Genomic DNA, 27,902 nt, shown 5'->3' on the forward strand with positions numbered 1-27,902 from the left:
AGTCTGTAATTCAGGATCGACACTATTTATGTTTTTAAGTGTGATTTTTACCAGTAGATTCTTTCTGAAATAGATTATATTTCTGTAATCAGTCATCTGAAAATGAGGGGAATTAGTTTGGGGTCTATTTGTGCCAGTTGGTGTAATTTTTGGTATTGAGGCTTTGATGAAGAACACAAGTGGCACATGTGCCAATGCTGCTACTGCTTCAAAGCTTTGCCACCAAGCAGGATGCTAATGTCATTAAAAATGTGTACTCGCTATAATCCCCAAATCCCTTTCTCCTTAATTTAGAGGAATTTCAAGTCTGACATGTTCACTTGGCACAGTTCTCTTTATATTAAATTTGTGTCTAAAAGGAAGGAGAGGAAAAAAGTCTGAAGCAAGATAAGCAATTGAGAAATGCTTATCAGCTAAAACTCCCCTTCTGCTTTCTAGTGACTTTCATGGCCTCTCTCTGATGTACATGACTGCAAAAGTGGCTACTTATGTATACTTAGTTTATAGGAAAATTTGGTATGATTTTATATTATATTGTAGGAAAATGTCATTTATATAATTATCATTATTATTTGTAAGATGGTAGGGCCTAGAAGCCCCGAAGATTGAGCCCATGCTGAACAAACTCACAGTAAGTGACAGTCGCTCCCTCTAAGAGCTTACAATCTAAAACAGACAAGGCAGAAAACGTTTGAGAGAAAATGATTATCATTTAGCGGATGGGAAACTGAGGCATAAAGAGATCTCCTGAGTCCTTGTAAAAAGTCTCAATCACAAGACTGTTCTCTTTAATCAATAAGTAAATGTTATCATGTATATATGGCTGAGGCAAAGTGAGAGGCCTCTTACTCATCATCACCAAATGTGCATAGTCTACTGAGGACTGTTGCGCCAGGCAGAGTGATCACAGTTGATGGCATCATACAGACATCGTAGAGTGAAGTTCACAGATCTGACTGAACCATGCAAATCTAGGACTCTCTGGGTAATGCCAGGTAGAGTAAAGATGTGCACCTCTTCACATGTTGATGGAGCATGTAAGAGCACAGTATGCTGGGATGTTTTTGTCCATCCTAATGACATGGGCAAAGAGTTTGCAATGCCGTTTTTGAGCGTAGTGAGCAATTGAAGAAAGGCCAGATCTCTGTGAGATTAGTATATTTTGCAAAAAGTGGAACCACTTTATGCTCAGGATTTGGCACTGATAGCACATGTAGAATGCCTCTAGCCACTCCAGGTTTTGCTGTAAGAAGGTCCAGGTTTCTGCCCCGCCTAGCAGTAAACAGGCTTGATAGATTCTGAACTTCATCTCAGTGCAAAGACACAAAGAGCTGGAGCAGAACTGAATAGTCAGTTTTCTTGCTGGGCTGGGAGAGGAGATGCAGTGCAGCAAGAACTAGCAAGTTAACCATCTGCTTTCTGCACAGAGGAGCAACTGCCCCTAAAGACAGCCCAGGGTCAGACCAGGGACTAGAGGAGTGGCAGGATCCCTGTTGCTATAGCAGCTAATGAGAGGGCTGAGAAAGTGACAGTGTTGCTATCTTTCATAATTGTCTCTTGTGATATTTGGTATCTTTCTTAAAGCCCTAGTTGCTAGAATCCAGTTTTTTAATCTCAGCTTTCATTTTAAAAGAAAGAGTTTCTAGCTTTCATGACTATGGACCATGAAAATGTCAATCCTGAACTCTCTAACCCCCAAAAGCAAATGTAATAATCTACATTTATTGATTTGTAAATCTCATGATTTCTAAGCCAGTATCATAGAATCGTAGGACTGGAAGGGATGTCAAGAGGTTTTCCAGTCCAGTTCTCTGCACTCAAAGCAGACCATCCCTGACAGATGTTTGTCTAACCTGCTCTTAAAAATCTCCAATGACAGAGATTCTACAACTTCCCTAGGCAATTTATTCCACCATTTAACTACCCTGACGGTTAGGAATTTTTTCCTAATGTGCAACCTAAACTGCCTTTGCTGCAATTTAAGCCCTTTGCTTCTTGTCCTATCCTCAGGTTAATAAGAACAATTTTTCTTCTTCTAACCTTTTATGTACTTGAAAACAGTTAGCATGTCCCCCTCAGTCTTCTCTTCTCTTCTCCAGAGTAAACAAACCCAATTTTTTCAATCTTCCCTAATAGGTCATATTTTCTAGATCTTTAATCATTTTTGTAGCACTTCTCTGGACTTTCTCCAATTTGTCCACATCTTTCCTGAACCAAGAACTGGACACAATACTCCAGTTGAGGCCTAATCAGCGCAGAGAAGAGCAGAAGAATTACTTCAGTCTTGCTTATAACACACCTGCTAATACATCCCAAAATGAAGTTTTCCTTTTTTGCACATTTAGCTTGTGATCCACTATGACTCCCAGATCCCTCTCTGCAGTACTCCTTCCTAGGCAGTCATTTCCCAATTTCTGTATGTGCAACTGATTGCTCCTTGATCATGAATTTGGGGTCCTGATTCATAATTTTTGAACCTTTTAGGCTGCCAGTGCTGGAGTGAGGTCAGCTGAGAGAGATTGCTGGGGCTTGCTGAGACTCTAAGCATACTTCTTAAGACCACTGGGAGGTCCAGCAGGTGATTCACTTACTTGATGCAGCCTGGAGTGTATTCGGGCAAGGCTGCAGAAGAGCAGATTTGATCAAACCTACTCAGAGGCTAGTAATTCTGAGTTGTGGAGGAGTCAGAAAGCTTTCTTCCCTAACCCCCAGCAAACCCAAGTGTACACTTCAGGTGTTGGAAAATCAGGCAAGGGCTCTGAATTTGGGAAGTGATTAGCCACCCTAGTGATATTCAGAGGGAACAAACCACTAGTGATTTGGGGAACCTACAACTGAAAGTTTTAGTGTCCCTTTAAGGTCTTAAAGGATCAGAGGTATAAAGCTCAGATAGATGCCTTTTCTCTGCAGAGAAAGTGAGAATGGATTGTATACTGTTGTGGGCAGAATCTTTTTTGGAGGTTTGTCCATCTCAGTTGTTTCCTGATATCTCATTACATGACTGAGAGTATCACAAGAAAATGTATTTATATGGCAAGAGTACTACACAGTGTAAATCTGATTTTTTGATACGGCTTCTGAATATTATTTTGAATAAACTTGTTTTCAGATAGTGTCCATGTATTCCCAGGGTGACTTCAGGGAAAGAGACATTGCTTTGTGTAAGGTGTGATTAGGCCACTAGGATAGAAGTGTCCTTACCTGAAGTCACCTGTGTCATCTTAAATTTGAAATCTAATGACCTGTGGTTGTTTAGTCCTGCAAATCTACTGTGCTCTTAGCACTTCCTCTTGCTGGGGGCAGATCAACTCCTGGAGGAACTGAGCTTCTTTAAATACTGTTGACTTCAATAGGGGTTGAAAATGCAATTGCTCAGAGCCATGCAGGATTGAGCCTTTAATGTAGTTTTTTATGATGCAATATAAAAATTCTTTGCATTAAAATAGTGTTTTGCTTTTGAGGCAATCCAAGTACTTTATAAGCCTTACCTGAACTGCACAACACAACAGATGTTTTACAAAGTGGGAAAATGGACAGATATGAAAAGTGACTTACCCATGGTCCAATAGCAAGTCAGTGAACACTTCCGGAATAGTGCAAGAAATTCTGGCTCTTCCGGCTAAGCTCTCCATGTTGTCATAGTAAGTAAACTTGACAGCACTTCTTTGAGATTTTTACTTGTTGGGACCAGAAATTAGTAAGAAAATTAATCAAAAGAATATATTGAGAGCTATGAGATCTCAACAACCTTATGTGCACACTATGGAAGTAATCAAATAAACTCCAAGTGAATAAGGCAAACCATATGGGAAGCCTACTGTGTGAATGAGGGATTAAGTCCCAGTCTTGTGTGAGACTATGGGGGCTAATTCACCAGAGTTCACATTCCTGTGGACACCTTGCTACTGTTCTAAGGATAGTGATTATGTATAAATGTGACCACAGAGCATAAAAATGATTACCTTTAGCAAAAGATTAATCCTACAAACCCTTTTTAGAGATGAGGATTAAACTCTCAACTGTAACATTTAATTTCACCATACCAGAATTGGTGAATACTGTCATTAGGATGTTGCAACTGTCACCCGTGGTATGTTTGTCATACACTTCATGCAACAGTCAGATTTTTCTTGGCCATTAGCCTTTTGTTAGTTGAATGTGCCAGAGACAAAAGAATGAAATGAAGAATTTAGAAATGGAATTGACTTGTCCTCACTAGAATATAGTTTTATTACTTGACAGTTAAACCGGATGAATGAATTTAAGTTTCTCAGTTATTTACTTTTCTCTCTCTCTCTCTCTCTTTTTCTTTTTTGGTGGGGGATTAACTGAATTGTTTTATTGCTTATGAAAGTTCTGGACCACTGAATCCTAAGTTTAGTATTAACTGGACTCAAATGAAATGCCTATCACCTGTGGCTACGGATCATATTCTGCAAAAGCTGTAAAAGCTGTTTCAGCTCCAGTAGATCAGCAAAATAATTATGTTCACTGACAGAAACAGAAACATGCTCAACTAGATGAGGATTTTATGAGCATTGTTCTAATGCTATTTTTATTCATTCGGAAAATCATAGCTACAAAATGGCTTGTTGTGAAAATGGTAAACTTGAAAGAGAGACTAAGACAGTTTTTACCAAGTTGGAGCTCCCTTATCTCTGTAAAAAGGTTTGTGAATGTCATAAGTGTGATAAGTTGGATCCCCCCATCCAGGGTCCTGATGTGTTGGGGTTCCACTGAGCTCACCCGTTCCACCAGCCTGGGCTCCCTCACCCTGTCCTGCTGCGAACACGTGCGCATGCACACACACACACACACGCACACACATATGCACCCAGCTGTGGAATCACACAGTCTGCAATCAGCTCTGTGTGGGAAGACTCAGCTCAGGGAATTGCCCAGCTCTCTGGAGCACACACCCTCTGGAGTGTAAACCCAAAAGTATATTGTCTTGCTCTGTATAGAGATCTCCCTCAATGTGGAGGAAGATATGCACAGCTTCCCCCCTCCCACCCCCGCTCCTAAGTCATTAACTGCACAAACTGGGTTTTGGAATAAACAAAAACAAGTTTATTAACTACAAAAGGTAATTGTAAGTGATTATAAGGGATAGCAAACAGAACAAAGCAGATTACTGAGCAATTAAAACAAAACATGCAAACTAAACTTAATATACTCAGGAATACTGGCTACAAATAATCATTTCTCACCCTACATATTTTTTCAAGAAGGTTGCAGAGTTTGTTGAAGGTAAATTGCACTGCTTGCAGTTTAAAGCTCCAGGGATTCCTTTTACAGGCTGACCTTTCTTGCCTAGACTCAGCCTCCTGCCTCCCCCAGTTTAGTTCCTTTGTTTCTTCAGGTGTTTTCAGCAGTCTTCCTTCTTGGGTGGGGAGGCAGTGGAAAGAAGCCCAGATTAAATCACCCCCCAGCCTTAAACAGAATTTGCATATGGGAGGAATCCTTTGTTTCCCATTCCGTGGAAAAATACCAGCATTTTAAGATTGTAACCTGTACCAGGTGACATGATCACATGACCCTGCAGTGTCAAAGCAGCATCCCAGGAAACTTCTCAGGCAGGAGGGAGATTAGTAACTTCAAAGTCCTATTTCAGAGTAGCAGCCGTGTTAGTCTGTATGTCCTTCCTAATGACCCATCCAGGCTGATTGCATACTGTCTGGTGGGCATTCCCCAAACACACACACAGTTGTAATAGATACATAGTCAATATTCCTTACTTCAGATACAGTAAATCATAATCTTTCCAATGATACCTCACATGACCCATCTTGCATAAAACATATTTTGGTTATGCCATATTCATATGACAATATTTCTAAGAAGAATATTGGGCGTGATTCACAATAAGCTTTCATGACTTTTTTAAAATATGAGTGTGTCTCTTCTGATTGTGAAGAAAGCATTTAAAATCCTCAAACTTATACTTTTCCCATAGTGAATTTTCCTAAAAATCCTTGGATATTCATGATGATGATTTTTCCATTACACATTATTCAGTAAATAAATTTATCTTAAAATTTACACATCAAAATGACTAGAGACACTATAATGGCTCTGTCCCTACAGTAAATTCTGCATGCATGCCAAAGTACTTACTAGCTTGAGAGACAAGCCATTATTGTCAATCAGATAAATATTCCTTATACCAAAATAGGTTTTTTTACTCCTAATATTTAAACAGGTTAAAAACTTTAATTCTGAAAATACTAAATGACCAATCCTACATATATTTGTGTGAAAGTTATAGTTTATAGTTAAGTACGTTTCTGAGATGGCCATACTCATTTATAACATTGCCATGCAGGATTTCTTTTATGATTTTCCTACCTCCTATGTGAGGGAGGAAGCGGGAGTGGAGAAATTCAAAATTTACTGGCTAAAAAATTATATTGAAATGCTTTAGGTTTAAGACAGAAACCTTTAAGAGCCAAAGAAGTCTAAGTGATAACTAATACTCCAGCTTTGACTTTTGATCTTGGATTAGATTCTCTACTTCCCCTAGTTTTGATTGGGTGCAGTAGATGAGGGCTGGTCCCACATAGGCTCTGCTTGGGTGAGATTACAGCAGCAATGGGACTACTCTATGCTGACTATGGTCCTGAGGGGTGTTATAAACAGATAGCTAAGGGTTAATGTTCTTTTACCTGGAAAGGAGTAACCTGAAACACCTGACCAGAGGACCAATCAGGAACAAGACTATTTCAAATCTGGGTGGAGGGAAGTTTGTGTGTGAGTCCTTTGTTCTTGTGTTCTGCCTGTACTCTCTCGGCTATGAGAGGATTTTTTTCTGCCTCCTGCTTTTCTAATCTTCTGTTTCCCAGTTGTAAGTACAAAAAATAAAATAGTGATTTATAGGGTTTTTATTTTGTATTTACATGTGTGTAGTTGCTGGAGTGTTTTGAATTGTGTTCTTTTGAATAAGGCTGTTTATTCATATTTCTTTTAAGCAATTGACCCTGTATTTGTCACCTTAATACAGAGAGACCATTTTTATGTATTTTTCTTCCTTTTTACATAAAGCTTTCTTTTTAAGACCTGTTGGAGTTTTTCTTTAGTGGGGAACTCCAGGGAACTGAGTCTGTGCTCACCAGGGAATTGGTGGGAGGAAGAAGTCAGGGGGAAATCTGTGTGTGTTAGATTTACTAGCCTGACTTTGCATTCCCTCTGGGTGAAGAGGGAAGTACTTGTGTTTCCAGGACTGGAAATAGAAGAGGGTGGAGTCCCTCTGTTTAGATTCACGGAGCTTGCTTCTGTGTATCTCTCCAGGAACCCAGGGAGGGAACACCTGGAAGGGAGAAGGGGGGGGAAATGGTTTATTCCCCTTTGTTGTAAGACTCAAGGAATTTGGGTCTTGGGGTCCCCAGGGAAGGTTGTTGGGGGGACCAGAGTGCCCCAAAACACTCTAATTTTTTGCGCGGTGGCAGCTTTACCAGGTCCAAGCTGGTAACTAAGCTTGGAGGTTTTCATGCTAACCCCCATATTTTGGACACTAAGGTCCAAATCTGGGAATAGGTTATGACAAGGGGCCATGGTCATCTAACAGCCAGGGCTTATCAGAGTGCAGAGTGCCCCAGCCTTGTCTCCTTGCCATTCTCAACACTCCTGCTTTGATGCAGGAAGATGATGGGGGATGATATACCAACTGACTATGCTGGCTCTATACCTGCTAGGGATTCCAGTATGCGGAAACTCTCCTCAGACTGGGGAGAGCTAGTCAGTTTTCCACTACTTTGCCCTGCTGCAGTGATTACTATTGTTTTGAGAAACAAATTAGAGACAAGAAAGGAAGATAATTTCTGTTTAGATACAATTTCTTAAAATGTACAGTTTTTCCTCTCTGCTTGTTTCATGTTTAGTCAAATTTGACTTGCTCAAATGTAAATTATATCTGAATGTAAATATCTCACTAGCACAACTAGGCCCACGTCTCAGTTGGTAACTTTAGGACACTACTAGAATACAAAGAATGAATAATAATAATATTGAATGCATTTGGACTATATGGACCAGATTGTGGTCTTGCTTCAATGGATTTACTCCAGATTAACAGTAGCAAAAATAAATCCATTATACAGCTAGATGAGCAAATATTTTGGGGAATTTATGAATGTTTGTTTATCCAAATCTGTAATTGCCAATTTTACACAGGATTCTAATTTGTTGTTTGAAATGCAACTTTGTCCTAACAAGAGCCTGAACTGGATTTGAAGCGTTCAGGATAGAGCCTTCCCACATATCGTGCAGAGCACAAAGGGCCTGGTTGGTTTTGCGGAAACCGGCAGGAAAACTTCTCTCACAATTTATTCATGTTGATGTTTCTTATGCTACTACTAATTTTTATGCTCAGTCGCTGATGCCAGGGCATTCTTTTGGGCCACAGTCAGCTGGCACACTCTGATTCTTCATATGCCAAGACAAGAAAATCAAGTTCAGTCCTCAAAAGAATTTACCATGTGTTCTGAGGATCAGCAGATAGCATTTCAACAGGACATTGTTCAGAATAATTTTACACTTTTTCACCACCACTTTATTGTGTAATGAGGGCTTTTAGGAACTCAAACATGAAAAAAAAGAGGAGGATTTTCTTTACGGTTGGTCACAATGGGTATGTCTACACTGCTGTTAGTGACCTGTGGATGGCTTGTGCCTACTGACTCGGGGCTCACAGGGCTTGGACTAAGGGGCTGTTTAATTGCTGTGTGGATCATAGAATAATAGAATATCAGGCTTGGAAAGGACCTCAGGAGGTCATCTAGTCCAACTGCCTGCTCAAAGCAGGACCAATCCCCAACTAAATCATCCCAGCCAGGGCTTTCTCAAGCCTGACCTTAAAAACCTCTAAGGGAGGAGATTCCACCACCTTTCTAGGAAACCCATTCCAGTGTTTCAGCACCCTCCTACTGAAAAAGTTTTTCCTAATATCCAACCTAAACCTCCCCCACTGCAACTTGAGACCATTACTCCTTATTCTGTCATCTGCTACCACTGAGAACAGTATAGATCCATCCTCTTTGGAACCCCCTTTCAGGTAGTTGAAAGCTGCTATCAAATCCCACCCCCATTCTTCTCTTCTACAGACTAAACAATCCCATTTCCTTCAGGCCTTCTCATGTGTCATGTGCTCCGCCCCTAATCATTTTTGTTGCCCTCTGCTGGACTCTTTCCAATTTCCTCACATCCTTCTTGTAGTGTGGGCCCAAAACTGGACATAGTACTCCAATGTCAAATAGAGGGGAATGATCACGTCCCTCAATCTGCTGGCAAAAATATTATACAGCCAAAAATACCATTAGCCTTCTTGGCAATAAAGGCACAATGTCAACTCATATCCAGCTTCTCGTTCACTGTAACCTCTAGGTCCTTTTCTGCAGAACTGCTGCCTAGCCTTTCGGTTCCTAGACTGTAGCAGTGCATGGGATTCTTCTGTCCTAAGTGCAGGACTCTGCTCTTGTCCTTGTTGAATCTCATCATATTTCTTTTGGCCCAATCCTCTAATTTGTCTAGGTCCCTCTGTATCCTATCCCTACCCTCCAGCGTATCTACCACTCCTCCCAGTTTAGTGTCATCTGCAAACTTGCTGAGGATGCAGTCCATGCCGTCCTCCAGATCATTAATGAAAATATTTTACAAAACTGGCCCCAGGACTTATCCTTGGGGCTCTCCGCTTGATACCAGCTGCCAACTAGACATTGAGCCATTGATCACTACCTGTTGAGCCTGATGATCAGGCCACCTTATAGTCCATTCATGCAGCCCATACTTGTTTAATTTGCCAGCAAGAATACTGTAGGAGACCGAATCAAAAGCTTTGCTAAAGTCAAGGAATAACACGTTCACTGCTTTCCCCTCATCCACAGAGCCATAGAAGGCAATTAGGTTAATCAGGCATGACTTGCTCTTGGTGAAGCCATGCTGACTGTTCCTAATCAGTTTCCTCTCGTCTAAGTGCTTCAGAATTGATTCCTTGAGGACCTGCTCCATGATTTTTCCAGGGACTGAGGTGAGGTTGACTGGCTTGTAGTTCTCTGGATCCTCTTCCTTCCCTTTTTTAAAGATGGGCACTACATTAGCCTTTTTCCAGTCATCTGGGACCTCACCGATTGCCATGAGTTTTCAAAGATAATGGCCAATGGCTCTTCAGTCACATCTACCATCTGGCCTTATGGACTTGTGCTCATCCAGCTTTTCTAAATAGTCTCGAACTACTTTCTCCACAGAAAGTTGGTCAGCTCCTCCCCATGTTTTGCTGCCCAGCATAGCAGTCTGGGAGCTGACGTTGTTCGTGAAGACAGAGGCAAAAAAAAGCATGGAGTACATTAGTTTTTTCCACATCCTCTGTCACTAGGTTGCCTCCCTCATTCAGTAAGGGGCCCACACTTTCCTTGACCACCTTGTTGCTAACTTGCTTGGGCTGCAGCCAGAGTTCTGGGACCCTTCCTCCTCACAGGGTCCCAGAGCCTGGCTGCCATGATGATATAGAAGGGCAAAATCATTCTGAACAATGTCCTGTTCAAATGCTAAGGAACTGTTTAATTGTGGTGTAGACATTCGGGCTCAGGTTAGAGCCCTGGCTCTAGGACCCTGCAAGGTGACAGGGTCCCAGAGCTTGGGCTGCAGCCCAAGCCTACACCACAATTAAACAGCCCATTAGCCATAGCCCTGCAAGCCCGTGTCAGCTGGCACGGACCAGGTATGGGTGTCCAGTTGTGGTATAGATATACCTAATGGGTGTTTCTTAAAGAAAAAAATAGATTTAGGTCTGATGACAGCTCTTTGTGCCTAATATATTTATGAAACAATATAACATGAGTACTGCTTTAAAGATTTCCTAATAATGTGTTTATGATCTGTGAATTTTTGGATTATCCATCCCACATTTTTGGGACATATGAGAAAGTAAAGTAGCTTTAATCAGATTATCTAGTTGTTCCCATATTATTCTCAATTTTATAGTTATTGAGAGTTTCATAGAAAACAGGCTCCTTTCTTAAGCTTAATTCTCTTTTGGAATTGTGTGTGTGTGTGTGAGCGACAGCGAGAGAGTAATTTATATTGGTTGACACCTGCTTTAGAGTCATGTGATCTGAGTTCACAAGAATTGGCCACACACAGTTCACTTGCTGCTAATTCCTTCAGCATCAACCTTATAAAGATTAATTCAGCATATTGCAAATATTGATTAAATTTACTGAGACTGGCTCATAAAACAGAAATGTTATACACTATGATAATGGCTATTTTACATCAACTAAGTGTTTTCAAGTTATTTTTGTCTATCCATATCAATATACTTGCACTATCTTCTTAATATATTGACTTAAGTAATGAGTCATATGCTGTTTTATAGGGCTGTTTTATAGGGCTTTTCCTGAATCATTTCTCAGAGATGGAAAAGGTGCTCAGAATGAAAAGCTGGCAGCTAAGTACCTTATTTTTGTTATAGTTAATATTTTGGGCACATTAAACATATTTCTTCCTCTCTTGTTGTTGGAAATGCACATTGAAAAGGGCCATTGTAGGCATAATGTGGCTATGGTGCTCATTTAATCTGATGACCTGAAGAACAACATATGCTATAGTATAGCATATATAAGGTTCATACTAGCTAGGTAAATTAGGGACACTTGAATGCATTTGATTCTCAGACTACAGTTGTTTCTCTCTTTTTGATCATGTAGCACAGCCTTTTCTGCCAGGTACACAACTGAAAGTGCTTATTCTAGGGAAGAAAAGAACAGTTGGACAGAATTCAAGCCCTTCTTTAGAAAGTCTCTTGCAGACAGATTGTTAATTCATTTCTTGTGTCCTGAAGTAGAGAGCATGTACTTTGTTTTCCTGTCCTTTAGCTAATGGATATCATACCCTTTGGTCTTTGGATCATAGTTCAATTAAATGTTTGAAGAGGAGTTCTTAACTTTCCAAGCCTTGTCCTCATCTTCTGCCCATCTCTTGGACTGACTTAGAAGACTTGTCTTTAGGGTGCAGAGGGGGATTAAAATACAATTTCTGTCTTTTTATGTTAGAGATTTTATAGCATCCATCACCATAGTATCTAAGTGCATCACAGGTAAATTAGATTTGCATGGCAAGGTCCCAAATGGACTTCGTGCATATTCTGTCCCTCTGCTTTCCTGGGTATACCAACCATTCTTGTTATGGTGGGAAAGCTTCCTCAAAGAGAAGGGCCTTGCATAAGGCTTATTTTGTAGTGAAAGAGTTGCTGGGGCTCAAGCAATTTTTTTACTTTCATAACTGACGCAGGAAGCCCAGAGGTGCCAGGGCTATGAACTGCCAAGCCTAGAGGTGGGGCTCAGCCCTGGCATGCCCTGGCACAAATTAAGCGCCGGTCTTGCAACATATCCTTGCACAGACTCAATAGTCTGACCTCCTGTGGGACCTAGTTTCAAAGCCAAAGACTCAGCAAAAATGCTAATCTCTTGCTCTCATGTACTTTGTTTGGGTTTTATGAACTACTAAATTGTTCCAAAGGAGCGCAGCTGTTTTAGTGTTTTGAAGATGTGATCACTGACGATTGATGGCTCTGAAGATCAGGACCAGACCCATGATCTTGCAATGGAAGTAGATACTGTGACAGTGGAGGGATTGGAACATTATTCTTTACAGAGCTTTTTCTTCCTTCATCCTCAGTACGGATTTTTTTTTAATACTAACCCCTCTTTCATCTTGGTGCTGTTTTGTCAGCATCATGGCATTTTCCTGTACAGCTTCAGATACTATTTCAAACCACTGTAAAACAAATTTCACTGTATGGAAAACTAATTGCTAGTTTAACTTCTTGAACTAACCATCTGCATAGAATTGCATGCAGATACAATAGTCCATCACTCAACGCTTTGCTCTGATTTGCCATGGTTGTGGGAGAAGATATTTAATCATTCACATTACAGCGAAGGAGTGTCCTTTAACACCCTACACTCCTCCTGAAACCAGTGGGGTATAAAAAGAACGCAAGATCAAGCCTGAAGCCAGTAGTCATTGCCTTTTAATATTTTCCTTATACACATGATGAGCCAAATTCTACTCTCCATTACAGTTTAAATTCACATTATGGTTTAAATCCACAGTAACTTCGAGGATATTGTTCTAGATTTACAGCAGTCTCCCTAACTGAGAGCTAGTATTGCTATAACTAATGCAGTAATTTAGACAGTATTTACAGCTTTCCCAGGAAGTCATCCCTTTTAAGAATGACCCAACCAGCTGTTTTGCATTTTAATACAGTTCTTGAATAGGTCTGTATTTTTGGAGAACAGATCGAACAACTGTTTAATTAATTTAACTAGGTTCAAAGCTGTAGCTTCCATTAGAGGTATACTTTCCAACATTGATTGCTGTTCCATTGTGAAAAATAATGCAGCTTCCACTTCCAGTTTCTTAAGTGGAGGAGAATGATCTCAGCAGAATGATGAACCTTGCTCATTTTGGTTTGGCAGTATCCCTGAAAAGTGTAGAAACGGGCTTTCTTCTTTTGCTTGCTTGATTCTCCCACAAGCCAAAAGTCAGTTTTGCCAGCACATGTTATGAGGGGTGTGAAAGCAAAGTAGGGGCAGATCAGTGGGGCATAAGGTGGCAGAGATAAAGAGCATATTCTGCTTTCTGTGACATATTTGTAAGTGATGGGGAAATCCAAGAAGTTTCTAAGGCCTCCATTGACTAAATGTTCATAAATCCGTATTGGCATTATAGCAGACCTTAGAGGAGTTCTCAGGAAAGGATGGGGGATACTTCCTCCCAACTTTCAGCCTGCAAGGAGCTCTATTTCCCTCCTTCCCTCAGTCTCTCTTCATTCTCCTCTCTCCCAAACTTGCTGCTTTCTTCTCCATCCCGAAGCACCCTAGTCACACCAACATCTCACCAACTGCTCCCCCCGAATCTCAAACTCTTTACCCATGCAGTGAAGACAAACCATAATGTGCTTGAATGGCACCTGTCTCTGATCACCCAGGTGCAAGCATCTCCACTGCAAAGCCCTACCCATGTTACTGTCCTCACTGTGTCTGCACCTGCCCATGTGGGTCTGTGGGTTCTTTGCACTCTAGGGTTTTTCCTTGTCAGTTGTGGGATAAAGTGTCTGTCTTTCAGGGGAATTGTGGAAAGACATTGAAAGAATATCAGCACTCAGATGATTTTGCCTGCATGCTCACTGCAATGTGGGCAGGTTCCACCAATAATTAAACCAAAGACCGGGCTCCAACCTGTACCTCCACCTGGATAATCTAGTTGGGGCTAAAACACCTCCAAACCCAGGTCACAGATTTCTCTGCATGGATGGCAGGAAGATTTGTGTTGAAACCCAGGTAAGAGCTCAAGTTGACTGTGCAGTGAAGATATATCCTTACCCACATCCCTTCCCTGTGGCTCCTTTCTTGTATCCTCCTTCCAAATGTCTTGAGTTTCTCCTTCCTTTGGCCACAGATACCTTATTCCCAAACACCCATATCTCTGTTCCTTCCAAGAGACCACAATCCCCACTCATCTCTCCCACAATTATCTCCCTCAAACTATTCTCCTTTCCCTCTCTCCCACCTTCCTCACCTTTCTCCTCATTTTCTCTTCCCTTGTTGGGAGAGTGGGTAGCAGGCAGAGAGGTAAGAGGGAGCAGGGGAAAGACAATGATGGTGGGAGGGCTCAGTGGCTATATTTATGGAAGGAAGGGGAAAGGTCCTTAACCACATTTTCCTAACCCTCAAAAATATTCCTGTCTGTGTCAAGAAATGGATGTGGCTTCTGGGAAGATGGGGGAGGAAGGGGAAAGTATTCTGATTTTAACAAAATCAGATCAAGGTGTACCTATCCCTAATCAGAAATGTGGTTTAGTTGTTAGGGAGACCAGGATTCTAGTCTTGATTCTGCCACTGACTGTATGCATTATCTTTAGTCAATTCACTGGACTACCCCTGCCTTAGTTTCCCCATCTGTCAAGTGAGAAAAAACAGTAATACTCACATTTGCAAAATGCTTTGATGCCCTTTGATAGAAGTTTCTGTGCAAATGCAAATATTTTCACAGGTTAATGTATACCACAGACACCCAGCTTCCTATTCACTAAGAGGACTGCTAAAGGAGGAAAGGGGATATGGCATATATATATCTTGGGGAAGAGAGAAATGAATAGCTCAGAATTAGCTTATGTCTCACTGTATTGCTACTTGATCTCCTTTGGCTTCACCTGGAAAGGAGAATGATACCATTTTTTTTTCAGTGCTATTTTTATTTTTAAAAGGAGAATTGGCAGAGATAAAGGAACAGACTTGGGACAAGTTGCAATCACCATCATCATCACTGAACATCAGGGAAAACTTTTTGACAGCTCTAGTAGGATATGGAACAGTCTTTCAAGGGTAAGTCCCCTGATTGGACGGGACAGGATGGTTTGTTTACCTGCCATGTCCAGATGTTCGGCTGATCACAGCTCCCACTGGGCGCAGTTCGTTGCTCCAGGCTAATGTGGGCTGTAGGAAGCTGTGCGGGCTGAGGGATGTGCTGGCTGCTGCTTCCTGCAGCCCCCATTGGCCTGGAGTGGCGAACCGCGGCCAGTTGGAGCTGCAATCGGCCAAACCGGCAGACGCTGCAGGTAAACAATCTGACCTGGCCCACCAGGGGGGTCTTACCCTGGCAGGCCACGTGCCAAAGGTTGCCGATCCCTGAACTAGCCTGTACTAGCATGGGATTGCTCTAGATTAGATTATATGAGTTTTTTCCTTCTCTTAAGTTCCATGGGTCCAATCCTGCCAAGTATTGAGTGCTCTCAATGCCATTAACTTGAGTAAGATCTGAGAGATCAGATCTGGTCATTCTATGTGATTCTCAGCCCGTGGTCTGCAGACGCCTGGGGATCCACAGACTATGTCTAGGGGTCTGTGAAAGGTTATCGTTACCATAGAACTGTGGTTTTCAACCTGTCATGACTATGTCCAGGACTTTCAAAGGGGTCTGCAAATGAAAAAAAAAATTGAGAACCACTCATATATAGAAAACATAATTTTGGAGAGGGAGTTAACCAAACTTTCTTGAATTCGCAGAAAGGTCTTGTGTAAATCCGAGTTTTGGATTAAGGTTTAAATTAGTTTCTAGCTTACTCCTTTCTAGAAACAATGCGAAGAGATTGAACCAAACAGGAAAGAACTGTTAATATCTTTATGAATTAGTTATTCTTTTTTTTTTCTGTAAAAGTTGCTCCCACACTGAAGCATGGCTATTTGAATTACCTATAAATTTTGTGGGCTAGTCAGGTATATGTCACCAATTTGAATTAACTTGGATTCTGGACAGTATTTAAAATTAACTCATTCAAATTATTCCCCATGAGGTTTATGCAGTGTCGTAGCCATATTGGTCCCAAGATAGTATAGACAAGGTGGGTGTGTTACGAGAAAACTGGATTTGATATAACCCACAGCCATCTTGTGCACTTAGCCACCAAAAACTGGAAGTGAGAACACCACTTAGCAAAAAGAAATTTGGCCTTGCTTAGACAGACAAAAACAGCTGCTGACAAGGTTAACTGACCTGACTCTAAGTGCCTGTGTCCTTAAGTTTCTTCCTAGAGCTGCTTTGCTGAAGATAAAAATTATGAGTTCTTTGCTGTTGCTAGGAAAATGATCATCCTATTAAAGATTAGTTTAAGTTATGCTTTGTTTTAAGTTACTTATAAAATATTAGTTAGAAAGTGTACTTTGATAAAAGTTTGAATTTTCTAAGAACAAAAAGGCAATAATAATAATCTCCCCAGCAGCTAGGAGAAAGGCTGGCAACTGGAACCCTACTGCTGCCACTTGCTATCACCTCAGATTTCGGATAACTATTTGGGGTGCTTCTAGGTTATTGATAGTTTTAATATGTGCTTTGTACTTAATCAGAATATGGATTTTTGAGTAAAAGCACATTTGTGTGTATCAATCATTTATCAGACAGAGGTGCTGTGTCCCCTCACTGATTTATTTCCTGACACTGCTTGAAAAACAGAGATTGGTTACCATAGCTTTGGGTTGAGATAACCCTGGGTAATAGGCGAAGGAATATCTTTTATTGGGCCAATTTATGTTGGTGAGCAAGAAAAGCTTTAGAGATTACAAAGAGCTCTGCTTCAGGTGAAGAGCTCTGTGTAAGTTTGAAAGCTTGTTTCTCTCACCAACATAAATTAGTCCAATAAAAGATGTTACTTCCTTCACCATGTCTCTCATATAGGTTTGTGGGATTTTCAATCATTCATCTATAACAATATAATCATAATATTTTTGCTGTGTAAATGTTATTTCAACTTAGTAGATATGTTATTTAAATCATGCAATAGTATTTACTTACTAGTTATTAGTTAACATTCATAATTCAACATAGTCTGGGTTTATGCTAAAATGCTGGAAATGATAGTTAATTTTTCATAATTTTATCAGTATATAAAATGAAAAGCAGACATCAGCATAATCCAAAACAAAATTAGAATATATTTCACAGTATGACTGCAAGGAAGTAAATTTAAACAAGTGTTGTTGTTTCAAGTATCTGTGATTGATATTCTTTCCCTCCGAAACATAATAATGTTGCTAGGTATATAAATCAACGTGGGGTGTAGAATGACATGTTCTAGACCATCAGACCTATTTAGTCAAGCAGGCACTGTATTACTTCATCTTCTCAGAGCTATAACTTGAGACATAACCCTTAGGCAAAACTAATCCAATTCCTCTTCTTCCCTTGTCTTTATTCTCCCACACTCTCTGGGTTTTAAAACACAGTGTAATGGGAGACAAGCTAAAATGTAAAATATAATGAAATAAGTTGAAAATGAAGTCCCTTTGCTAAGAAATGCCACCGTGGGCTAACATTAGAGAAAATAATGACATTAATAGCTTACAGTGGTGTGCAGAAAATGCATGTGCTATGAAAAGCTTAATTCTGGTCCTGTTCTGTCCCCAGTTATGCAGCCTGGGCAAAATTTCACACTCTTCATTCAATCAATGACTTACCCGTATAATGGAAAATGGAGCAAGCCTTGCCTATGCCATAATTAGCTGCTTCCCAGCATGATGGGTCAGGTGACAGTCTGGTGAACACCTTAGCCTCATAAAAAGGGCGAAGAGAACTCAGAGAGCGGGAAGCTCTGAGGTAGGATCTACAGGAAGCAGAGAACTCCAGTGAGTGGTGGATGGTAAGAAGGACACCAGGGAAGCAGCTTAGGAGTTAGCCCTTTATCTCAGAGGAGAGAAAGACTTAAAGGTAGCCCTGAAGGAGGGCTGAAAAGTAGCTAAAGAGGAAGAATCTTTTGTTTGTTGGGATTTGGGTTTCTTTGGACTTTTGTTACTCTGGAAGGTGTTAAATTTGCTTGGTTAGTTGGCCAAAGGGCCACATTACCAACACTGACCCATGTGGGGAAGGCTGAGAGGACTCATCTTGAAGGAGGAGAGTGAGGCAGAAGAGGATGATGAGTGGCCGTGCCTGTACTATGCAACATAAGCAAGGGAATCCTAATCAGTCACTGAGCAGTTAACTCTCAGAATATCTCAGAGGAAGGATGATAAATATTATTTTCCCCATTTTGCAGTTGGGGAATTTGAAGCAGATAGGATAAGTACAGCTCAGTGTCAAAGCCAAGATTCCAGTTTAGGACTTTGAGTGAGTGCCATTTGGTGCTTAGACCATTAGATCGTGTCAAATAGAAGGGGGAAAAAAATCAGTATAGCACCTGAACTATATTTGTTCACAGCCAAGGCCGGCTCCAGGCACCAGCTCAGCAAGCAGATGCTTGGGGCGGCCAAGGGGAAGGGGAGGCACATCGGGCTCTTTGGCGGCAATTCGCGGCGGGTCCCTCGGTTCCTTTTGGAGGGAAGGACCTGCCGCCGAATTGCCGCCAAAGAAGAAAGCAGTGTGGTGGAGCTGCTGCCGTCGCGGCTTTTTTTTTTTTTCTGCCGCTTGGAGTGGCAAAAACCCTGCAGCTGGCCCTGTTCGCAGCAATCCATATTCTTAACATTTTGTGCAAAAAATTTACAAAATTCAAATCTAGTGGGATAGTTTGGCCATGACGTGTCTCATAAGGGATGTGGTACAAATCAATAAATGTGATGGACAAAATGTATGGGTATTAGATATATTTAAAAAAAATTGTATACACATACATTCCTTGAATTTATATATTCATTGTTTTTTATTTTTGTTTATTTTCTTAGATTTCATAAAAGAGGCCAGAGTAATGGCCCTAGAATCCAAAGGCATCTGTTTATCTATACACCAAGTAGAACAGAGGGTTGTCCACACTGGATTGTGCCAATGCACCTCCACCCTGACCTAAAAGGAAAGGAGTTCTAGCTCTATGTCTCTCTTTTGAGATTGCAAACAAGGGTGCCAGTTGTTTTAATGTAGACTCCACCTACCCTCTAAATGAAAATCTGTTCAAACTACAGATATTCCCTTTTCTACACTACATAAAATGCTTTCAGTTGTACCAGAACATCTGTTAAAGCAACATTAATTGCAGAATGTATTCAATGGTGAATAGAGTTGGGCAAAAAGTTTGCAATTAAAACCTGCAGCCACAAAAAATGTGCCCAGTTGCAATCTTGAAATTCAGAAAAGATTTGCTGAATGGTTTGGCTAAGATTTGTAACTCCCTAATGTAAACTGGACCCAGTTTGAAGTCACCCTTGGCCAGGCCAAGTCAATGCAAGCCATTTTCTGATTTTGAAGTGCAGCCTCTCAAAATCACAGCATTGTGTGGTTCCAAATAAAACTTCGCAGTTTTAACTGAATTGAGAGTTTGTGCTTGTTCAAACACCAGATTCCAAGTGAAACCCGTGGAATACAAATACTAGAGGACATTGTAGGAAATATTTGCACATGTATCAAAACCAGAATCTTGCAGATTCTAATTCAACCTCTGTTTCAGAGCCCATGTTCCTGCAGAGCATCAGCTTATCACAACTGGCTCAAGGGTATACGGTCACATTATATTATTTTTTCACTTCACTTCTCTTATATTTACCAGTAACCAACCCTATGAAAGATTGTCAACCCCTGCTCTAAAGCAATAATTTATGCATATTGCCTCAGATACCAGGAATGAAGCTATGTTACAGATGAAAGTATGATTCACACCTTACTGGTCACGTTGTGCATAAGACCTTGAGTATAGTAGGATTTACACAGAAGTTTGATGAGAAACTGCCCACTGTAACATGTTTTCTCTACTAACTCTAGTTGCTACAATATAAATAGTGGAAATAATGTAAATTTTGTTATCATTCTGTCTGTAAACATTTATGTGAAGTTTCAATTATCAAAGCCAACTTAATCTTACATCAGCAGTTCCCTAACTGTGGGTCAGAAGCCCAAATGGGATTGTGCCACCAGCAGAACGGTGCAGCGATCCCTAGTGTGCAGAGGAGGCCATTTTGCTCCAAGCAGCATGACTTCGCATAAACAGTGTGTGTGAGGCATAAGCCATTAAGGATGCCATTTTGTAGAGTAAAACAGTGTCCTCCATGCAGCGTGAGCTTACATGTATGGTGTGTGTGAGATCATGCTGTATAGGGGATGCCATTTTGCTGTTCAAAATGTCATCTTCCTTGCTGTCTGGCATCCTGGGAGGAAATAATTCATGAAAATAGGGTCAAGCTGGCAAAAAGTTTGGGAACTCCGTCCCTAATGGTTGATTGCAGCCATATTCAGAAAGGAGCAACTGCCCATAACCTGAGAACCTGAGAACATTTCTTTGTTAGGGCTGGTTTTCATTTTGTTTATTTTAATAGATTAATTGACTTTCACAGCTCTGTCTGGTGATCTAGAAAAATATAGTTACAGGTAATTCCATTTAAAGGAGACACAAACTGACATAAAACACTTTCTAAGCACAATTTTTATTATAAAGTATCTTTATATTTCTTTAGATTATAGATGAAGAAGAAACACAATTCATGAGTAATTGTCCTGTTGCTGTTACCGAGAGCACGCCAAGAAGACGGACACGCATTCATGTTTTCTGGATAGCGCCTCCTGTTGGTACAGGCTGTGTAATTCTGAAGTAAGTACTTTTACATGGCTCCAAGTTACAAGTAAAACCAGGTTCAGTTTATAAGAAGTCTAATATGATTTACAATACATTGATGCCTGTTTTTATATACATGAGTCAGCAGTAGTTTAACCTGCACATCATTCCCTTGCAACTATTTGGCCTACATTTTTAAAAACAGACTCACTATTCCGGGCACAGCTCTGTGTCCCCAGTTGCACCGATTTAGAAGCATAGCTTTTAGTAGACTTCACCAACAAATTAGGCAGTTAGTCTTCTAAACATTTTTTGGAGGAAATTATGTGCATAATATAGGAGGCATGGCTGAAATGCTGGCAAATCCTTACATTTTAGCCAAGCATGTCAATTGGGCTGCACTATGGTATCTGCATTTTCTCAAATTAATCAATATCACTCAGAAAAGCACTGTGTTAGTTCAGCAACCGGATGTTTTTGACAGAAATTTGTTTTGTTTCCTGATTTAAGGTTACAACAAAATATTGCAACTTGCTGTCCACTATGTTGCAAGCTAATTTAAGAACTATGTAGAATGTAATGATGTTATAAGAGTCCTATCAGCAATTCAAAAGGTTCATTCAGTGTCAATGCATTGTTTAATAGAGAGATGATTCCCCTTGCCCACGAGCAACACCTTCATCTTACTTTGATTGTATTTGAGCCCTTTTTATTCCTCAAGGTGTGTATTTCTTCCAGACATTGGGGTAACTAGTTGATGGTGGTGTTTCATTCTGATGAGAATGAGTTATATTGCTCTGTATTATCAGCACACTGTACGCATATGACCCTGAAGCATCATCCATTGTCTCTTGGTGGTTGAAACAGGAAGCGAAAAATATTTAATGCAGTAAAAGCTACTGGAAACATTTAGCTAGGCCAAATTTAATTCTTAACACCCATAAATATCATGATTCCTACAAAACTTTTAACAAGGGTTGGGCAGTTGGAGTACTGTGATTGCTCCTTATTATACTAACCATAAGTGTCTCTGTGTTACCTGCATCTTTGCTGCATCCACCTGAGGTTTGTCTGTTTTATTCTTTGATTATAAGCAAGGATCATTCCATTATATGTGTGCATAGTGCCTACCACAACAGGGCAACGAGGTACTACCATATAACAAATAATAATTATTAGTATTAATTGAGTCGGAATTTATCCGGAACCTCATAATTTAAGACCCTGCTCTTACAAGAATTATGGTGGGATCTATCACGACCACAGGTTGTAAGGAGGAACTTGGTTTTACACACCTTCTAAAAGTCAGCCCACCAACAACAAACAGAGTGCCTCTGATTAGAATTCTGAGATATTAATTCAGTAATGACTAGGGAGAAAGTGTGGGTGATTTAGAAGGTAGGTCTCTAATTTCTACAGTATATAGACTACTCATCCAAATACTGAATCATTTCCAAACGGTTAAGCTTGCAGTATCTGACAAGATCAAAGCCAGGGTGGAATAACTGAAGGTCAGGTGGAAGGGCCACTGTTAGATACACAGGTTTCGGTGAATGTGAATAAAACACTATTTGATTATTAGCTGTCTTTCAATAAAACTTCTGTAGAAAATACAATTTTCCCTGAACTAGTTTCTTAGAGATGCAAAAGATAAATCAACTGTTGTACTTCTGAGTTCAGTTCAAAAGAAGAATGAAACACCTCAGAAAAAAACAGCTACCTATTATTGTGATTTGTTAGAGCCAGTGATTAACATTATAATGTGGCTTTCATTTGCACTGAAATTCAGTGCTCAGTAGTACGATACATAGCAATTACTGTTGTGCTTTTTGGCATAAACTTAACACCATTTACATTTTTCCATTTGGAACTCATCTAAATTATAGGGTTTACATTAAGCCTTCTTTACAATCACCTCCCCATGCTTCCATACAAATGCTGGGCACCATTTTCTCAACTATTTTGGCAATCATAAGCACTTCAATGAGACCATAAAAATTACATAGTTTAAAAATAGCCATTATAATTAGGGATGGCCAAAACCAGCCAGGGGAAATTCTGCTACCTTGAACTCTGAAGAAGGCAAATCCATCCCTCCTCCTACCCACCTTTTTCTATATATGCAGGCGTTCAACTCAGTGTATAGCTGGAGCTGGGACTCTATCCTGATAATTTGCTGGTAAGATTTGCATCAACTGGTGCTGGTGGTTTTGAGCTAGTTTTGAACAGAGAGGGCCTGATTCTTATCTTACACCATATAGTGATCCATTGGCTTCAACTTACACCAGTACAAGTGTAAAGAGAATCATGCCTTAAGAAGAAAAGGTAGTTATCAGTTTATTAAATGAAGCTAATCTACAAATACATTTTTAACTTACTATGGGCCAAATTTTGCTCTCATTATGCCACCTAAATCCAGAGTAACTCTACAGACTTAATGAAGTTGCTTTGGAATTGCACCCGTGTAACTGGGAATAGAATTTAATCTGATGTTCTTAACACTGAGTTTTATTTTCCTGGTTAGTAAAATCTGTTACCTGAGGCCCATAATTGACCAGCAGTCCCCTTAACATTTTTCAGGCGCTGTACCTGTTACATGTTCGGTATGGGAAAGTGAAGGTTCCAAGTGCAGCCTGGGAAGGAGAAATGCTTTGGCAGGAATACTAGTTAGTTTGATGCATAACTTCAAGGGCAGCTTGTAGGTAGCATTAGCTTACATTGTGCCTCCCCACCCCCACCCCATATTACCTTGCTTTGTCACACAACTATTAATCCATTTTTTGCATAAAAGGTTAACATTACCAGGTTATTTTACATCTGATATTTCATAACCATAATTGTTACAGAACACGGCAGCCAGATTCCTCACTCTCACAGGTTGTTGCAGCACAGAAGCCTGAAGGTTTGGTCTCTATTTTGCCCTAGTTTACAATAAGTGTCTTGAATTCTCCCAGCCTCTGCACTGAAATACGTAACCATGAGTCTATTGAGCATCTCTACGCTGCTTGGATACATATACAATACTAACTAATGCAGCAAAGTACTTAAGCACATGCTTAGGTCCCATTGAAATCAGACTTAAGTGCATGTTTAAAGTTTAAACATCCTCTTAAGTGCTTTGCTGGTTCCTGGCCTATACTCTCACAAACATGTTTGTGTACACGGATGTTTTCTGGAATGGGGGTGAGCAAGAGCATGTGAGCAGCAATGATCTGTCCCTACAGCAAGTGGAACATCTTAAATATGGATGATAGGAGAGTCTTGGGGAAATGTGTATCTTTACACAGAAGCTGAGAAGCTCTCCTTCTTGGACTGGGTTATTTAAACGTTGCTAATCACCTCTTTTGCCATATGATAAGAAAAAAAATTCTCCACTATCAATGTAGCTCTCATTGTGGTGTCTCAGTGCAAGAGGGCTTGGGTGAATTCAGCACATAGATCCAGAAATATGGCCTCTGACATCTAAAAGTTCTGCAGCCACCGTTCATCCCCCCAAACCTGCCATATGATGTAATCCCACTAATCAGTGCTTGTTTCCTGGGCCCAGAAGCACTGATCCACCATTTGGAATTGCTCTGTGAATGCCAACAGCAGTCCTGACATTTTTATTCACTGTGTCCATCAGCCTCTCTTCATTGTTGTCAAACATCTCTTCTTCCTCATTGAACCATCAGCTGAACTGGTAGTCACTGAAGTTCTGCAGATACAGACAAATTGTGCATCCTATATTAGCTTTGGTCATTAAAGTTGTGCTGAACTCTGGGTTCTACCAGAGGGATGATGGAAACCAAAAAGTGACACATGGGAGTGTGAGCATTTTAAAATTGTGAGATGGAATGATCAGTATGGGATGGAGAACGTGGCTTTATGGGAACTTGATACCTAGTTCTCAGAAATCCCTGGGAAAATTGCTGATATCCCAGAAAGCACTGAGAAAATGCCGCACAAAGCATTGTGCTGGTTGGCTGCACAGGGCGCACTGGGATGCCTACCTGTGACGCACTGCATTTTCCACTGATGCAAGCACTTGTGGTGTGTATGTGCAGCATTGACACAAGCAGCTAAATGTACATGTGCCTGAGCAGTGTAAACCAGTGTAATTTACATCATGTAGAAACTTTGTAGTGTAGACACACAGCCTTAGATTATAGGTGCATTTCTTAGCTAAGCTGGAGAACAGACTGTCTTAAACCACTTTTAGCCCTAGGTTTCTGAAGTTGAATGATAAAGTATATTGCTGGGGATAAAGTATCTCATTTAAGTGTGATTTGAAATCTGGGAAGATTAAGATTTCAATCTGAAAAAGAAGGAAAATATTAAGGGAAAATGTGTACAATAGAAGGATATACACCTTTACCACGATAGAACACAACCCAATATAACACAAATTCGCATATAACGCGGTAAAGCAGTGGGGAGCCCCGAGCCCCACTGCTTTACTATGTTATATCCAAATTCGTGTGGAGCCCCAGGCCCTTTAAATCGTCGCCCAAGCCCCACTGCTCTTGTAGACCACTTACATTTAAAACAAAATCTGAAAAGTTCCACCTTCTTACTAGACTTAGGGTTTATCTACATGATGCTTTAGTTCACACCAGATGGGTATAAATTTGAGTCTGCATTAGCATGTTGTGCACTAACTGGCCCATCTGGACCCTGCTGGCATGCACTGAAAGTTCCTTACTGCGCATTAATATAGTCCTGTGTCAACATTAATACTCACTAGAGAATCTCAGTGTAGTCCCATTTCAAATACTGCTACGTTATTGCACACTAAGGAACCTTTAATGTGCTCCATCAGGTCCAAGTGGGGCCAGCTCATGTGGACTAAAATTTACACCCCTCTGGTGTGGACTAAAGCACTGTGTAGACAAGCCTTAATATAATTTCTTAAATTTCAAGGAGCCCAGGACAGTTGGAGTACATGTCTAATAAATATACTTTCTTATAGTGACATGCACTAATCTGATGTCTGAGTCAGGACGAATATATTAATGTATGCTCTGGTTGCTTTGTGCTGCTACAGTGAAACTAAACAGCTACAAATCTGGCTTAACTGGCTAGCTACTGTAAACTAGGTTCATACTTGCAGAGATGCATAGCCACTGTAGCCTACTAGTGAATCTGAGCTTAGGTGTTTAATCAAAAAAACAAACCATACCAAATCCAGCTATGGTCATTCACACTGGGCCTCTAAACTTGCACTTCTGAAAAGAGAATAGGAATGACTAGAGCTAGTCGGGAACTGGAATTTCTCTTTCAAGGGAAATTCCACAATTTCAAAATTTGTTTCTGTTCAGAATTAGAACAAAATCTTGGATTTTAAAATATCCTGGAAAATGAAATTGAAGAAAATAATTTTAAGTCAATTGAAATGTTTCATTTAGATAAAATTGTAATGTTTAATTTTGACTTTGACTTCTTAAATTTTACTTTATGTATTTTTATTTTATATGAATTGAATCTGTATATTTGTTTATAACACTACATATGAATTTCAAAACAAAAAGTAACTTAAAAATGAAACATTGAAACATTCCAATCTGATGAGGTTGAAATGGAACCTTACTGAAATGCCTTGTTTCAATTTATATTAGGGCGGTCAAGTGATTTAAAAAAATAACGATTAATTGCACTGTTAAATAATAATAGAATACTATTTATTTAAATAGTTGAAGATATTTTCTACATTTTCAAATATATTGATTTTGATTACATTTGCAGGAGATAATGCTGCCCCCTTCTTGTTTACAGTATCACCTGAAAGTGAGAATAGGTGTTCGCATGGCACTGTTGTAGCAGGCATTGCAAGATATTTATGTGCCAGATGCACTAAAGATTCATACGTCTCTTCATGCTTCAACCACCATTTCAGAGGACATGCATCCATGCTGATAACGGGTTCTGCTCAATAACCATCTAAAGCAGTGTGGACCAACACATGTTTATTTTCATCATCTGAATCAGATGCCCCCAGGAAAAGGCTGATTTTCTTTTTTGAGCATTTTGGGTTCTGTATTTGCCACATTGGACTATTACTCTTTTAAGACTTCTGAAGCATGCTGCATGCCTCATCCCTCTCAGATTTTGGAAGGAACTTCACGTTCTTAAACCTTGGGTCGAGTGCTGTAGCTATCTTTAGAAATCTCACATTGGTACCTTCTTTGTGTTTTGTCAGATCTGCAGTGAAAGTGTTCTTAAAATGAATATCATGTGCTGAGTCATCATCCGAGACTGCTATAACATGAAATATATGGCAGAATGAAGGTAAAACAGCAGGGGACATAAAATTCTCCCCCAAGGAGTTCAGTTACACATTTAGTTAAATGCATTATATTTTTAACAAGCGTCATCAGCATGGAAGCATGTCCTCTGGAATGGTGGCTGAAGCTTGAAGGAGCATATGAATGTTTAGCATGACAGGCATGTAAATACCTTGCAATGCTGGCTACAAAAGTGCCATGCAAACACCTGTTCTCACTTTCAGGTGGCACTGTAAATAAGAAGAGGGCAGCATTATCTCCCACAAATGTAAACAAACTTGTTTGTCTTAGCAATTGGCTGAACAAGAAGTAGGACTGAGTGGATTTGTAGGCTCTAAAGTTTTACACTGTTTTGGTTTTGAGTGCAGGTATGTAATAAAAAACTCTACATTTGTAAGTTGCACTTACACAATAAAGAGATTGCACTACAGTACTTGCATGAGGTGAATTGAAAAATACAATTTCTTTTGTTTGCCATCTTTACAGTGCAAATATTTGTAATACAAATAATATGAAATGAACACTGTCAACTTCGTATTCTGGGTTGTAATTGAAATCAATATATTTTAAAATGTAGAAAAATATCCAAAAATGTTTAATAAATTGCAAATGCTATTCTA

The 27,902-nt window shown here is 40.1% G+C and overlaps 1 protein-coding gene across 1 annotated transcript in view; it reads left to right on the forward strand.

The window, feature by feature from the left end:
* SPON1 (spondin 1) overlaps positions 1 to 27,902 on the forward strand; it is a 331,008-nt gene that overhangs the window by 35,174 nt on the left and 267,932 nt on the right. The window contains exon 3 of the mRNA XM_030560301.1: positions 20,922 to 21,055. Coding sequence (XP_030416161.1) covers positions 20,922 to 21,055 — 134 coding nt within the window. The remainder of the gene's footprint in view (positions 1 to 20,921; positions 21,056 to 27,902) is intronic.

This window comes from Gopherus evgoodei, chromosome 4 (genome assembly GCF_007399415.2).
Source record: "Gopherus evgoodei ecotype Sinaloan lineage chromosome 4, rGopEvg1_v1.p, whole genome shotgun sequence".
NCBI lineage: Eukaryota > Metazoa > Chordata > Testudines > Testudinidae > Gopherus > Gopherus evgoodei.